The 14,334-nt window shown below is 41.3% G+C and overlaps 1 protein-coding gene across 3 annotated transcripts in view; it reads right to left on the reverse strand.

Moving 5' to 3' along the window:
- FNDC1 (fibronectin type III domain containing 1) overlaps positions 1-14,334 on the reverse strand; it is a 101,794-nt gene that overhangs the window by 65,842 nt on the left and 21,618 nt on the right. The window contains exons 2-4 of one of the 3 annotated variants that reach the window (XM_039467946.2): positions 6,339-6,533; positions 3,887-3,973; positions 3,397-3,465 (exon numbers count right to left, since the gene is read on the reverse strand). The exons of 1 other annotated variant lie outside the window; for it this stretch is intronic. In XM_039467946.2, the coding sequence (XP_039323880.2) occupies positions 3,397-3,465; positions 3,887-3,973; positions 6,339-6,533 (351 nt within the window). Of the gene's footprint in view, positions 1-3,396; positions 3,466-3,886; positions 3,974-6,338; positions 6,575-14,334 lie in introns of those variants that run through there. One more of the 3 variants, XM_074397184.1, reaches the window with a different exon arrangement.

A 14,334-nucleotide genomic window follows, 5' to 3' on the forward strand; every position in this document is an offset into this window, starting at 1 on the left:
ACTTTGATTTCAGCACTAGGCCTAGTTTAGGCTCCAAAACTTGAGGAAAGCACAGAGGACTTGATTTTTAGAAAAACCTTAAAAATTATTAAATAGATACCATCATATTCAGAGCTAAACAGAATCTCACACTGTTTCCCGGATGAAGTTTGACAAAAGCCGACTAACGAGCTGCGCTGAGGCCCTGGGCTGGCAGGTAGCAGAGTGGGGACGAGTCTGTGTCCCTGTCCTGACCCCCAGGGCCTGGCCCTGCACTGCCAGGTTACCCAGATCCTGTTACAGAAAAAAGTCAAAACAACTTGCAGAAGTCTGCAGAAAAGCTACCTAATAGTATTCCAATACATGAACAGAGTTGTGACATCTCTTCCCTGGGGACAGAACAAGAGGATACAGATTTACATCCCAGCCAGAGGGATTCTGCATCAAGTACAAAGAAAGTTTGCCGACTGGCAGAAGCCGAAACTGCCGCCCTCGCGCTGCATTCTCTCAGTCCTGTCATTTTCGGAGACCCTAGAGGTTTCGTATTTGGATGAGTGACCAGTCTGAGAATTACTTAAGTCCTCCACAATCTCCAGGGCTTTCTGGCATGGTCCTCCTCCTTCTCCTCCTCCCCACGTGGCTTCACCCTCACAGTCTCTCACAGTCTCAACCTGGTGCCACCGTCTTATCAGGGTCTCCTAGTCTCCCAAACCCTCACTCCCATCTGCTTATTCTATATGATAGTGCCGTTTATTTTTCAAAGAATTTATGAGTTTGTTATGGGCTTCGTTGTGTCCCCTCTGCCAAATTCATATGTTGAAGTCCTAATATCTGACCATATTCAGAAACAGGGTCTTTAAAGAGGTGAGTTAATATGAGGTCATTAGGGTGGGGCCTCATCCAATTTGACTGGTGACCTTATAAAGAGGAAATTTGGACACACAGATACCAAGGATGCATACTCACAGAGAAAAGGCCATTCGAGGATGCAGCAAAAAGGTGGCCATCTACAAGCCAGGGAGAGAGGCCTCAGGAGAAATCAAGCCTGCCAACACCGGGACCTTGAACTTCTAGACCCAATAATCAAGACAAATAAATTTGTGCTGTTTAAGCCAACCAGTCCGTGGCATTTTGTTATGGCAGCCCCAGCAAACTTATAGACTATATGCATCATTTTGTGCTGTTTGTTTATCTTTCTTTCTCATTAGAGAATAAGTTTCATTAAGGTGAGCCCTTGTCTGTCTTGTATCTCTAGCACCTAGAACTCTGCCTGGAATAAATGAATTAAATAATTAAAGTCCTATTTTTAGGTAAAGACAATTCAGTAGATGGCAGTAAGCCTGCAAAAGGGGGCCCTCTGGAATCAGAACTGCAGGCACTGTTTTGAGCAGCATAAAAAAAAAATGGATATTCCTCTGGTTTCTAATAAAACACAGGAAAGACACGAGACCCTATAAGTCAAAGCACTAAAGTGAATTCCTCTTGGCCTTACACCAGGTCCCAGTGCTAATGTCTGCATTTTTGAAGGCGAATTCCTTTCTTTGAATGAAGACAGGGTATTCTGAATACTTATTTTGTTTGGCAAGATTATCATCTATTTAACAATTTCTCAGAATAATAGCAGATCATATTTTCCAAGCCTCATCAAAAGGTATAGGTACATGATGATCACTGATTGGTAATTTCACAACAATTATGATTTTTACTGACAATGAAATGTAGTTTGTGGAGTACTACAACCTGGTATGTGCTTTCTGGATATTCCTATTTTTTTTTCAGTTCTGCTTTATATTATATGCTTCAAGTGGTTTGAGCCAGCAATTTCTTCTGATATCTTTTTTAGTCATCATGTATGACAAACGAAACATCATGTATTATAGCAGAGTGCTTTAACCAGGGCCTACAAAGCCTCCTGCAGAGAGAAGTTCAATAATCTCACAGTACATACAACCAGTAATGAGCTGGAACATGGCTGCCTGATCCCTGGTCCCCAGGGCTTCTGCTTGCTCACTTGCAAAGGTCACAGACTTGTGTGCACATACACTACTCAAGAGGGCATAGGAAGTTAATTACTTCTGAAAAAGCAAGAAAATCACTTGTTCTAAAGCTGCTGTCATTCGAAAAACTTTATCAGGAAGGATGCATACATAAAATGCTTATTTAAAACACAAAACATAAGATTCAAATGAGAGGCACAAACACCCATCAGTAAAAGATTCATGTGTGCCTGTTGAGGTGTGTGTCTTCAGGGGTAAACAACCTCTGAAAATAAACAGCTTTTCTTCTTTCGCACCCTTGCTAGGTGTAGTAACTTGCTGACCATTTGACTGTCAGTATTTCCATGGTTTGATCCCCAGCCTCCCGCTCTTCTCTCTGCTAAACCTCAGCCACTCGTGTGCTCTCTGCTTTAACTCTTGCTTCAGAGCATGACTCCTAAATCCATATCTTATTCTTACTTCCCTCTTCCAATTTCCATTGTCTCTTCTCAAATCACCTGCAAGACATTGCCATTGCAACACCTCGTAGTCACTCGAACAAGGACAGTTAACCTCTCACCCAAAAGCCAGTTTTCCTTTCTAATTGTTTTATTCTTCCACCCCCTTTTCGTATAACATGCACCCTTTGAGAACCACCTACACCCATCAAATCTGGTCTGAAAAGCAGATAAATGTCCTTGGTTTCATCATACTCACCTTCCTGTCAACAGTAACACCAGATTGACGTATTTAAACACATTAACACATGAAAATAAAACATAGCTCTTTACCATAGTGCCTTTGAGATATTATTACGCAACCATACTCTGAAATAGCTGCATTCATTTTACATTATTTTTTCACCATCAATTAAATATATTCAAGAAACACACAAGAAATGTCAACACTTTTCTCAGTAATTAAACAATATGACCAGACAACATCAACATCCAAATGAGAAAACGAACAGATACACAAATATGGAGCAGAGATGGAAGGTAGGTCATTAACATATCACAAAATATCCCAAGGTCGTAAGAAAAAAGCAAGACTTGAAGCAACATGTTAGCCCATAAAAGCCACTATTTTGTGGGGGCCCCATTCATGGATTCACAGGTAGAAGAGCTATAAATCTGATCTGGTCAGTACTGCCATCTCAACCACCATATTTGCCTGTGAAGAGGGTGACAATATCCCCAGATGTAGACGCAGACACCTCCCCACGTGAGAACACGAAAGAATGGTGAACAGTAAGCAACACTGGTTACAGTCTAGTTCATCGGATGCAGAACAGATAGACCCAGACTGTGTGGCGTGTGTTAGTTTAGCGATGGGAACTTGATGAAGGTTTGTGAGCACATGTGTGTGACGGAAGCACAACTCTCTCGCGAGACATTGCTTCAGTGGAGACATGAATCTGACATGAAGGAGCAAGGAGTACCTGTGACGGTTTCATTAAATGGTCCTGGACCCTTAATGGGAAAACCATCAATCTTGATCCATTCACCTCCTAAATTAGGGAAATGCAACTTGATAGTTAGAAATGAGGACCACTGGGATTTCCACATTTCAGTGCATCCATAATGTATAATTAAATGATCTTTTCAACAAGCTTCAAAAGAATCTGCTCAGCCCATATTAGTGACTCAACTCCTCAGTTTTATGGACAATACATAGTTTTGGTCTTTTACACATGGCTTATTCAAAACATCTGGATGAAATGCTAATAATCTACATTCAAACTATTTTAAAAGAAAAGATAAGTCTTTTCCACTTTTCAATCTGTCAGCTTGCTATACAGTCTAAAAAGTTCTTGTTCAGAAATTATTTAATAACTCTGTATTTACTGGAAGAAGCAAGGGAAGCAAGAAAGGATGTCTCTCTCAATCTAAGTAACAACACTACAGCCTCTGATTCCAGATAAGACTTACCAGGTGGGCTTTCAGCTCTGTAAACAGGACGGCTCACTCCACTGTGGTTTTCTGCAGTAAGCAGCACAAAGTACACTACCCCCGGCTCTGAAACATATGGTTCATATCAAGCCACCGATTCAGATCTCCAAGAATGACACAGTTTCACTCACTAACCATGAATAACCATCTTCCTTATACCAGTTACAAGCAAATACAAAACTCAAAATTAAGTGACAAGCGTAATGATAGATGTCACTTTTTTAAAATTAAAATCACTAACATTCTTCTCATGCAACCAAAAACCACATGACCCAAAGAACATAAACTTTATTTTACACAAAGCACATGCTATGTGTAATAAACCTGGAGTCATAAACAGTCAACAAAAAGAGCTTTTGAGGGCTTTAATGTGAAATCCATGTAGGAAACAGGAAATCCCTGTCCACTAAATAGGTGTTTGAACACACACTGTCAGTCACTACTAATAATCTTTCCCCATTAGAGGCTCCAAATGAAAATCTCTGGAAAATAATAAGAAATGTCAATGAAACTCATAAAATATACCATATGGGAAATCTTCACCACAGTGCATAAAGCTTCACAAAATTTTCTCTTTTTCACAATAAAATGGTCCCTTTACTATGTCTGCAGGTTGTTTTTGACCATTCCAACAAAAAGCTAGAAAATATATATTTCCTGGAGTCTTAGAAATGCTAATCTTGACATAACTGGGCTTCACTTTTTGACTTTCATCAAGGGGTCAAGGCCAAATAACAGAGGTCTCTTAGGCTGAGCTCCTAAAGTTGGTGGGATGGGAAAGAAAACCAAGACCCGTGTTATGAGGGGAGTGCACCCTGAAAGTGTAGCTTTGCAAAGTAAAACTCTGTAAGTGCTGGGTTTCCTGAAAATTAATCATTCTCTTGTGACAGGTAAGTGGGGTGCCAATTCCTTGAAGAGATGAAAGTCTGTGGATATTTCAGAAGATAATGTTTGGAGAGTTACTTCTGTCAAAGGTCATAATGACAATGACATTTCTCAAAGTAGGGAGCATTGCTGTAACAAAATTTCACTCAGTTCTCAAGCCAGAGGCCCAGGACCAGAAGCCTGGCTGACACCCTCTGGGACATCTGCTGTGATCAAGACTGGTGCGACTTCTATCTCACTGCGGCAGGGCCTGGTGGCATTTAGGGTTTGGCACCACACGCCAGGCTAATTGGGAAATGACCTGGGGTCAGGCAGAATGCAAAATCATGCTTCGCCAGACACTTTCTCTCTTTACTCTGAGCTTGTTTATATTTCAAAGACATTTAATACACATGTGTTTGATTCCCATTCAGTTAACTCATCAGAAAGTTGTCTGGGAGATACTATTTGTTTTCTAGTGAGCTCTATGACTCTCTTTTCACATGTTTTTCTTCTCTGCAGCCATCATAACAACTCAAGGTTTGAGCAAGCAAATATGATCTGCTCATGCCTTTGATCTGACAGAATCTCCATTTAACCTCACAGCCGGACTTGGCGAGCCAGAGTGATGTGGAAGAGATTCAGGGAAATGGACATTTAGCTGAAGCCATGAGGAAGGGAATCTGTCTTCCTTCATCTCCCTTTTATACACTTTGTGCTCTGTTACCCAGGGAGTGTGATGTAAGTGCAGGAGATGGAGAGGGAGTAAGTGTGGTCAGCTGTGGTCAGGGGAACAAAGCTGTGGGGCTCTCAGCTGATCATGATCCACTAAAGGATCAAAGTGCTAAGGTGGCACAAGGGGAGACCTGTTTCCTAAATGCCAACTTCTGTTCTTTCCTGATGATCCATCTTAATGTTGGGCCATGACACGGGGCAAGAATCAATGGGGCTTCAGGTTACTGGAATCAAAAAGTAGAAGACAGAGGATTCAGAGGCAGCTCAAAGCCTAAGCCCAAAACCAACTACATCTGCACTTGTAAGACAAAATATATTGAGGCAAGCTCTCAAATATTCCAAACTTTCAGAATCAAGTTAAAATCAAATTTAAATAGGGCAAAGTGTTACATCTTTAACCAGACGTGGCTAGGCATAAGATATTCCACATTTACAGGGACATACAGCTTGCACAATCCCTGTTTATAAAATGGCATATAAGTTAGAAGTCCCTAGGTCAGCTTGCTTGTCTAGCAGTCAAGTTTCTGCGAAGTAAAAAATGATCAATCTACTTTCCAAGAGCACTTTCAGAAACTAAAAATCATCTGCTGCATCAGTTTGGAGACAGAAATACTTGAGCTTACATGCACGGATGGGGAAGCCCAAGGGCCCGATGCCAGCTGTCAATCAGCAGCCTCCCATGAGAGTCTCAGAACCCAGCTCTCTATTCCCAAAGAACTGCGAGGGACCTTGAGCCAAGCCATGGGTTGTCTCACAGTCATCCTGAGAAAGTAACTGAGAACGCTGGTGCACAGTTAATTCTGACGGGGAACAAGATCAGAGTGTCACTTACCCACATCCTCAATAAGGAAGGAGTATGTCTCCGCATTCACCTTGATGTATTTAAGACTTTTCAGTGACTTCCCATAGGCAATGTTGTAATGCTCCACAGGTCTACTGGTAGCATCTTTGGGTGGGTCCCACGTGACTTTCAGGCCCATTTTAGTGGACAGCAGTTTCACGTGCCTTGGCTTCAGTGGGTGGTCAACTATGTAAACAGCGCAACTATCAACTCGTGGCAATAACAGATTGGGAGAATGAATTTTTTTAATCTTCTTTGATATTGTTAGGAAAACAGTAAATGACGTTTAATCAGTATGATCCGAAAGACTTTAAATACAGTCATGTATTTGCACAGTATTACAGTATGGAAACAAAACAAAGATACTGAACCCACAAGCCTTCATGCATTTCGGATAACTGTGGGTGGTAAATTCAAACCAAAAAGGAAACAAATCAAAATAAACTCTAGGCATTGTCTGGTTTAATTACATTGCCTCGCTAGTGCAAGAATAACAAATTAGTAATTTGCCATATTCTCCAGTAGCATTATATAGTAAATAAGTTAGTATGTTGTGTGATACAGTTGGACAATCTTTAAAACACCTCTGAGAAAACGACGTAAAACTGTCCTGATCAAGAAGAATATCCGTTGTATTCTAAGTGAGATAGCAAAAGCATTCATTTCCACAAAGAAAACAAACCAAGATCATCAGTAGCGTAAAGGGGCGGTAAAACTCCAGTTCTATCTGCATATATCTAGTTTAAATGTTTCCATATTTTGTTCCAGAAGAAAAGCAAGTTAGTACAAAGTACAACCACATTTTTATCTTGAGTTATGAGGGTTCAAAGAAATTCTCTTCATTTTCAAAATTACTAAAATGAAACATAACATTTTGTCAAACAAAATCTCTCAGCTCACGATGTAACTGATACTGTAATGCAATATAATATAAATGTATGCAAAATATTCAGGCAACAGTCAAACAAATCTGGGGCAAACCTGGAACTGAAACTGACTATTGAGTAAAGCAAGGCATGCTGCAGGAAAGAAAAAAGGAGCCTAAAAACGAAACCAACAACCTGTAAACTTAGTAACAATTAAGAAAAACACATCTGAAGTCTCAGAGAAGAAAATAAAAGGAGAGTGTTGTGTGATGACACATGTGTGCGTTAGTATGTGATTTTTATATTGGATGAAAATACTGAACAGAGTAAACATAGAGAATTCTAACACACATCACTCTTTCCAAAATTGCCCATTGCCTCTGGAGTAAGATTAGCATGGGAAAGAACTCATTAGAGAAATGCAAGGGATGAATGAAGAGTATGAATTTGAGGATTTTGAAGCATTAGAGAAAGAATGTCTATTTTGGAGACAAAAGCATGATATTAGGCTATGGACACAGACAAAAATCTACAAAGCATTCCCTCCCAACTCCAGAGGTGAAGTTCCTGTAGACCTGTGAGGGAGAAATCACAGGTTAAGTAGCCTCACGCTCTCTTGGAAATTTTGAGTTGGGAAAGACTATGAAGACACCAATCACTTTCTGGGCATTTAAAATTAGCAATCGTGGTTACTCTTCTCCAATTTTCATTTACCTTTCCTTACCTACAAGCAACTTCAGCAGGAATCATTCCCAGGAATCCAACATTTCACACTGACCAAAAGGTGTGTAAAAGCAAAACAAGATATTCGAAAACTGCAAATGGAAGCTCATGGTTGAGTGTTTCTCCCAAGAAAATGAATAAATGAATATACAAATCGCATTGTTCTTTACAGTTTAATTCCAAATATCCCTCAGTGAAAGTGAGATCTTGAACAGACATTCGAAAATGTGAGAACTGTGAAACCCAAATACTGTCACATTTTCTACCAGGCACATGTGATTCAGTCTGTACATACCTACTTAGGCCAGAACATGATTTACTTTTATTACTGACATGTGAAAAGAGCAGTTTGTAAATCTGTTCATTGTTCTTCCCTGCGATACCTTGCGTTTACCCTTGGACACAGCACAGAATAATTTCTAACTCACACGAGAATCCACATTTCAAATGGATGCATCAGCCCAGCGTAAGGAGAGCCATTCAAACCCATCAAAAAGCTCAGATAACACGAGCAGGGTAAAGAAGGGAAAGGGGGGCCGGGCGCGGTGGCTCAAGCCTGTAATCCCAGCACTTTGGGAGGCCGAGGCGGGTGGATCATGAGGTCGAGAGATCGAGACCATCCTGGTCAACATGGTGAAACCCCGTCTCTACTAAAAATACAAAAAACTAGCTGGGCGTGGTGGCGCGTCCCTGTAATCCCAGCTACTCAGGAGGCTGAGGCAGGAGAATTGCCTGAACCCAGGAGGCGGAGGTTGCGGTGAGCCGAGGTCGCGCCATTGCACTCCAGCCTGGGTAACAAGAGCGAAACTCCGTCTCAAAAAAATAAATAAATAAATAAAAAATAAAAAATAAAAATAAAAAAGAAGGAAAAGGGAAATTACCTCTGGTTGCCACAATCTCATGCACGCCATTTCATCTGCTCACTCCATCAGAGTCCAAGTGTGTCCACACATGACCGTTTGTCCTCCTCTCACCAAACACCAAATACCATCAAACTCTGTGTCTCAATAACTGCCTGGGTCAGCATTTGCATGTTAAGAAAAGGGCCACATGATGCAGATTTAGCCTAAAACATGAAAATGGGAACCTGAAATGAATGGGAAATGGGCTCATGGAGAGTCTACTATGTGCTCACTGTTCTAAGCACCTAAACTTACACTACAAGAGGAGCTCACAACACACACTCCTGGGAAATACTTCCTCCCTCTAGATTACAGATGAAGAAATCAAAGCCTGGAACAGAGAGGGTGAGTGAATTGCCCAGAGTCACACAGTTGTACCAGGGATGGAGCCAACCACAAACACGGCTTTATCCAACTCCAAAGCCCAGCTCTGCCAGAGGCTCATGGGCCCTCAGAATTGGTCTCTTATCAATGATCAATGACCATATCCACAGAAGCATACAATCCTAAAAGAAACTGTAGGACCTCCAGAGCTGTTTACCACTCCCACCAGCCTCCACCCCACCTTCCCCCGCCATCTTCCTCTCTTCAGGGCACTCTTCCTCCCTACTCACACAATCACTGCACCTTGTGCTGCGGGTCCTCATCGGCCCCTGTCTCTGGAAGGAATGGAATAAGTGAGTGATGTTCACTCTCAGGGACATTTGTATTCTTATGACAAAACTTTAAACCACAGGAGTGACTTTGTAATAATGACTATTTAAGCCTTAGAGACTTACCTAATGAAGGTTGTTTTTTACCATAAAGGCCTTTTGGGGACCCTGAAACCACACCTTACAAGGCAACCTTATGGTCCATCTCCTTATAAAGATCAATCCTGAATTTAAGGTTCTTGAAATGCCTTAGGCCAAATATCATGACCTCTTCCTCCCACCCACCGCAACACACACTGGGCCAATTAAACAAAACACCTGACCTGATGAGGAAATATTTTCATTTCCTGGACTCCCATCGACTTTGATATTAAAATTGATTCATTGTTGGTGCTTCATGCCTAACTTGCCCATGCCTAACTCAGAGAGACCTGGACAAAAAGATACATAGGAGGCCCATATAAAAACCAATCCCACCCATCATTCCAGCCCTGCCTCTCATCCTCCGTGCCTCAGCTCTGAGTGAAGTCACTAAACCAGTGTCTAACTAAGGAACAATCATTTCAGCAAAGACAAATCAATGTGCATGAGCTCATATTGACAGAAAACTTATTCCTGGGGTTAGAAGTATGAAACTTTGTTCTATTCCTGATCACTGTTTTGAATGTCTCATGAGTGCAATCCTTCAATGTGAAATAAAGGTACAAGGAATGTGAATGTGGTTTCAGGTTCTGTTGGTTGCATTCTGAGGTCTGGGTTGTGGAATCAGCACTCTGAGAGCACCAAGGTGAATATGACAAGGTGAGTCCTTATTTATTTTTAAGAATTCTTGGAAACTTGAAACAGACCATCCTCTCTACTAGACAAATGAATCATAGAATCTTTGTAATCATGTACAGTATTCTCATCTAAGGAAGACGATACTGGATACATTCTTTAAAGCTATCTATCCCATGCACTGTGCCTCTAAAGAGAAAGGACAAACTCAAACATCAGTTCAACAGGAATTATATAGTCCAACAGAGGGAACACTGGGAGGTAACTTCACAGTCCCTGCAAGACAGGTAGGGCCATGACAAGCTGTTTTTTATCTTCACAGGATCCAAAACGAGGAAATGAGCTTAAGTTGCAGCCTAAGGGACTTGGGTTAAATAAAAAGAATTTCCTGTCTGTGTCCTTCCTCACTCAAGGCTGTCTTTGACAGATGGTAAGATGCTCCAGACAGAAGAAGAAACCCAGTAAGAGCCTGCTATGACTCCAAAAATTTCATAACACAGCAAAATCATTTCCAAAGTTCATACCAGTAAGCTTTATTCAGATTTAAGAATGTTTTGCTGGGGACTGAGTGGCCAGATAATATTTGGTGGTCTTTCAGACACCCAGCAATTGCCAGGCTAGATACTTCTGCACCATAGCTCCCATGGGGAATATGACCTCTATTGGTTTGTTGGAGAATGAAAAGTAAGGGCATGGTCAGCAACTAGATTTCTTACATTGGTCTAGCACCAACTCCTGGTCTTATCCAAAAGGGCCCAAGGAGGCCAGTTTGGTTCAAGGGTCAAAGTATGGATCCATGATTGCTCTTAGATAGATGAGCTCCAAGATTCCAATGGCTCTGCAGTGTCTGTCCTTGAAGGGTCTTCAGCCTGCACAGACAGACCTCCAGAGATTTCCCCAGGGCTGCTGACACACTGAGTCCAGAACTAAGCCTAAGTCCAGAGGTAGGTCCCTGGGCCAACCTGACCAATATCTGCAGGGTCTGTTCATCAGAGTGGACAGGGCACCATATCTCACCTGCCCCTTCCTCACCTTCTCACTCAGTGCTGCCCACACACTTGGTGCTCACTTAAATGGTTTATGTGTTAAAGGAAAATATGTCAGGCCATCGAGATCAACCCAGGAGTCTCCAATGACCACACCTACAAGTCATAAAGACCATGAAATGCCTACAAGGACCGCGAACCTCCAGCAAGTGACATCTATGGAGGGTATATGCTCCATCTAAGGCACAATTCAGTTTAGGTTCCTGCTGACAAAAAGAAATTCAGACAAAAAGTATCCAGGCTCCACATTGTCAGACATTCTGAGATTTTTTTTCCTAAGAAGCTAAAAACTCTGATTTTTGTGTGAAAACTCCCAATTGTATGTTAATTGGTGGTTAACTCCATTAAAACACACACACATACACACACACACACACTGTATAAGAACACACACATACACACGAGCTGGCCAGACTCGGTCCATTGGCGGCCAGTTTGTGACCTCTACCTTGACCCCAGACCTCTACTTGGATCCTTTAGTTGCTGTCCCAGACAACATCCTCATGTGCAGTTTCAATTCAGGGACTCCGTGAATCTGGGTCCCTGAGGAAAGTCTATAAATCAAGATGAAAGCTAAAGTCTGGAGAGGAACTAGAGTGATCCCAGCCCCTAAAGGCATCAGGTACAGATCTGTCCAAGAAATCACATCACAGCGCCAGACCTTCTTCCCTCCTTCAAGAGACTGCAAGGCTCTGAAAAAGCTGTCCTGGGCTCCAAGAAGTAGGGAGACGCGTCCCAGGAAGCCTTCAGGGAGAGGAATGTGGGATGCTACATAGGCTTCAACTATCAGCAAAACCGCTGACTTCTGCATGTCTAATTCTGGCCTAACCATTCCAGACCAAAATTCCCCTACTGTCTATATGGTCCAACATGAGTTTCAAACTGAATATATTCAGAATCAAATTCAATATCCAATTATTCAAAATCTTGGTTCAGACATCACCACCTGTCCAAGCACCTGAATTAGATGTTCAGAGTCATCCTTCAGTGTCCAGGCATATCCATGGTGGACAAAAATAAACATGCTTCCTCTTAAGTGAACTCTATCAAGCACGATTTCTCAGAATTAAGAGAAGGAAGGTGCAGAATCAGTTGATAAAGTGAATCAATGGTAAAAACAATGCCACAATGCCACAATTCATAGAGAAATTATGCTGAGAAAACTGATTTGAAATAGTAACTGAAACTTTCTGGATTAAAAGCATTACTTTTCTCTTGGTTTTGTTTCCGGTTTGTTGTTGTTGTTGTTGTTGTTGTTGTTGTTGTTGTTGTTGTTGTTGTTTTAATCACATATAGTTACTTCATTAAGTTCTCAAGGTAAAAGGAAAAAGATGAATGGATGGTAGATTTTAGAGTGGGACAGGGGTAGTTATAAGAGCACGACATGGCTGGGCATGGTGGCTCATGTCTGTAATCCCAGCACTTTGGGAGGCTGCAGCAGGTGGACCACCTGAGCCCAGAAGTTTGAGACCAGTCTGGGGCAACATGATGAAACCCCATTTCTATAATAATAAAAAAAAAATTCACTGGGCGTGGTGCCGTGCACCTGTAGTCCCAGCTACATGGGAGGCTGAGGTGGGAGCATTGCTTGAGCCTGGGAGGGCAGGAATGCAGTGAGCTATGATTTATCATTGAACCACCCCACCCCAGAGTGAGACAGACAGGGTCTCACTCTGTCACCCTGTCAAAAAAAAAAAAAAAAAAAAAAAAAAAAAAAAAAAAAAAAGAGCACAATTAATCTAGGGAGAAACAAAGAAAAAACATCTTCTATCAGGCACAAGTCCCTTGAATATGCTCCATTTTAACTCTGAAACTCACTGATTTTAGCCAAATGTGCTACAGCACTGAAAGTGCTGGCTCAGAGTCAGCATTCAATAAATACTGGGTGAATAAATGAATACTTTAAGTTTGATTTACAGTTAGCCTACCATTTAGAAACACCTTCAATAAATATGAGGTGAATGAACGAATACTTTAAGTTTGATTTACAGTCAGTCTACTATTTACAAACAAAATAGCAGCTGATAAACATGCTTACATTTTTTAATTCTGTGATTGTACCGAAACAGTGCTTACCACTCACATAATTATTGTAGACAAGAAGCCAAAATCCACAAATGAGGTAGAAAAATCCACTAATAAAATGTTGAATAGGTAACCAAATATTTTCTGAGACAATGGGTGATGGAACAGTTGCATGAAAAACAAATGCTATTTCTTCTTGATATTTCTACCAAGTGTTTCCTGGAGAAAATTATTCAAGTAACTAAAAATCCATTTGATTTGATTTGAAAATCAAGTCTTCAAAAATAGATTTGAGTTCTCTTTGGATCTCATAACTCCTGGTCCTACTGTACTTACACAGCTCATTGATTCCTAGGACCCATCTCTTATAGTGATATGGTTTAGTTCTGTGTCCCCACCCAAATCTCATGTTGAATTGTGATCTGAGTATTGGACGTGGGGCCTGGTGGGGGGTGATTAGATCATGGAGTGGTTTCTAATGGTTTAGCACCATCCCCCTAATGCTGTCTCATGATAGAGTCTCACAAGATCTGGTTATTTGAAAGTGTGTGGCACGTCCCCCACTTCACTCTCTCTCCCCTACTCCACCATGGTAAAGATGTACTTGCTTCCCCTTCACTTTCCGCCAAGATTGTAAGTTTTCTAAGGCCTCCCACCCACGCTTCCTATACAATCTGCAGAATTGTGAGTCAATTAAATCTCTTTTCTTCATAAATTACTCAGTCTCAGGTAGTTCTTTATAGCAGTGTGAGAACGAACTGATACAAACAGCAAATGTAATACATTTGGGCAACCAAAGAAGGGCCTATATATTTATAGTGAGCTGATCAATAACAAATTACATTTCCCCAGGCTAAATGTATAAAGCAACCATTCCTGAATTTGAAGCATAAGACACGAAAGTCCTGATGATGAACATTTGAGTTCAAAACAGAATTGAACAAACAGGTAACAGTCAGAAAGTAAAATATTGGGTTTATCACTGACAAAGCTGA

This window comes from Saimiri boliviensis, chromosome 4, assembly GCF_048565385.1.
Source record: "Saimiri boliviensis isolate mSaiBol1 chromosome 4, mSaiBol1.pri, whole genome shotgun sequence".
Lineage (NCBI taxonomy): Eukaryota > Metazoa > Chordata > Mammalia > Primates > Cebidae > Saimiri > Saimiri boliviensis.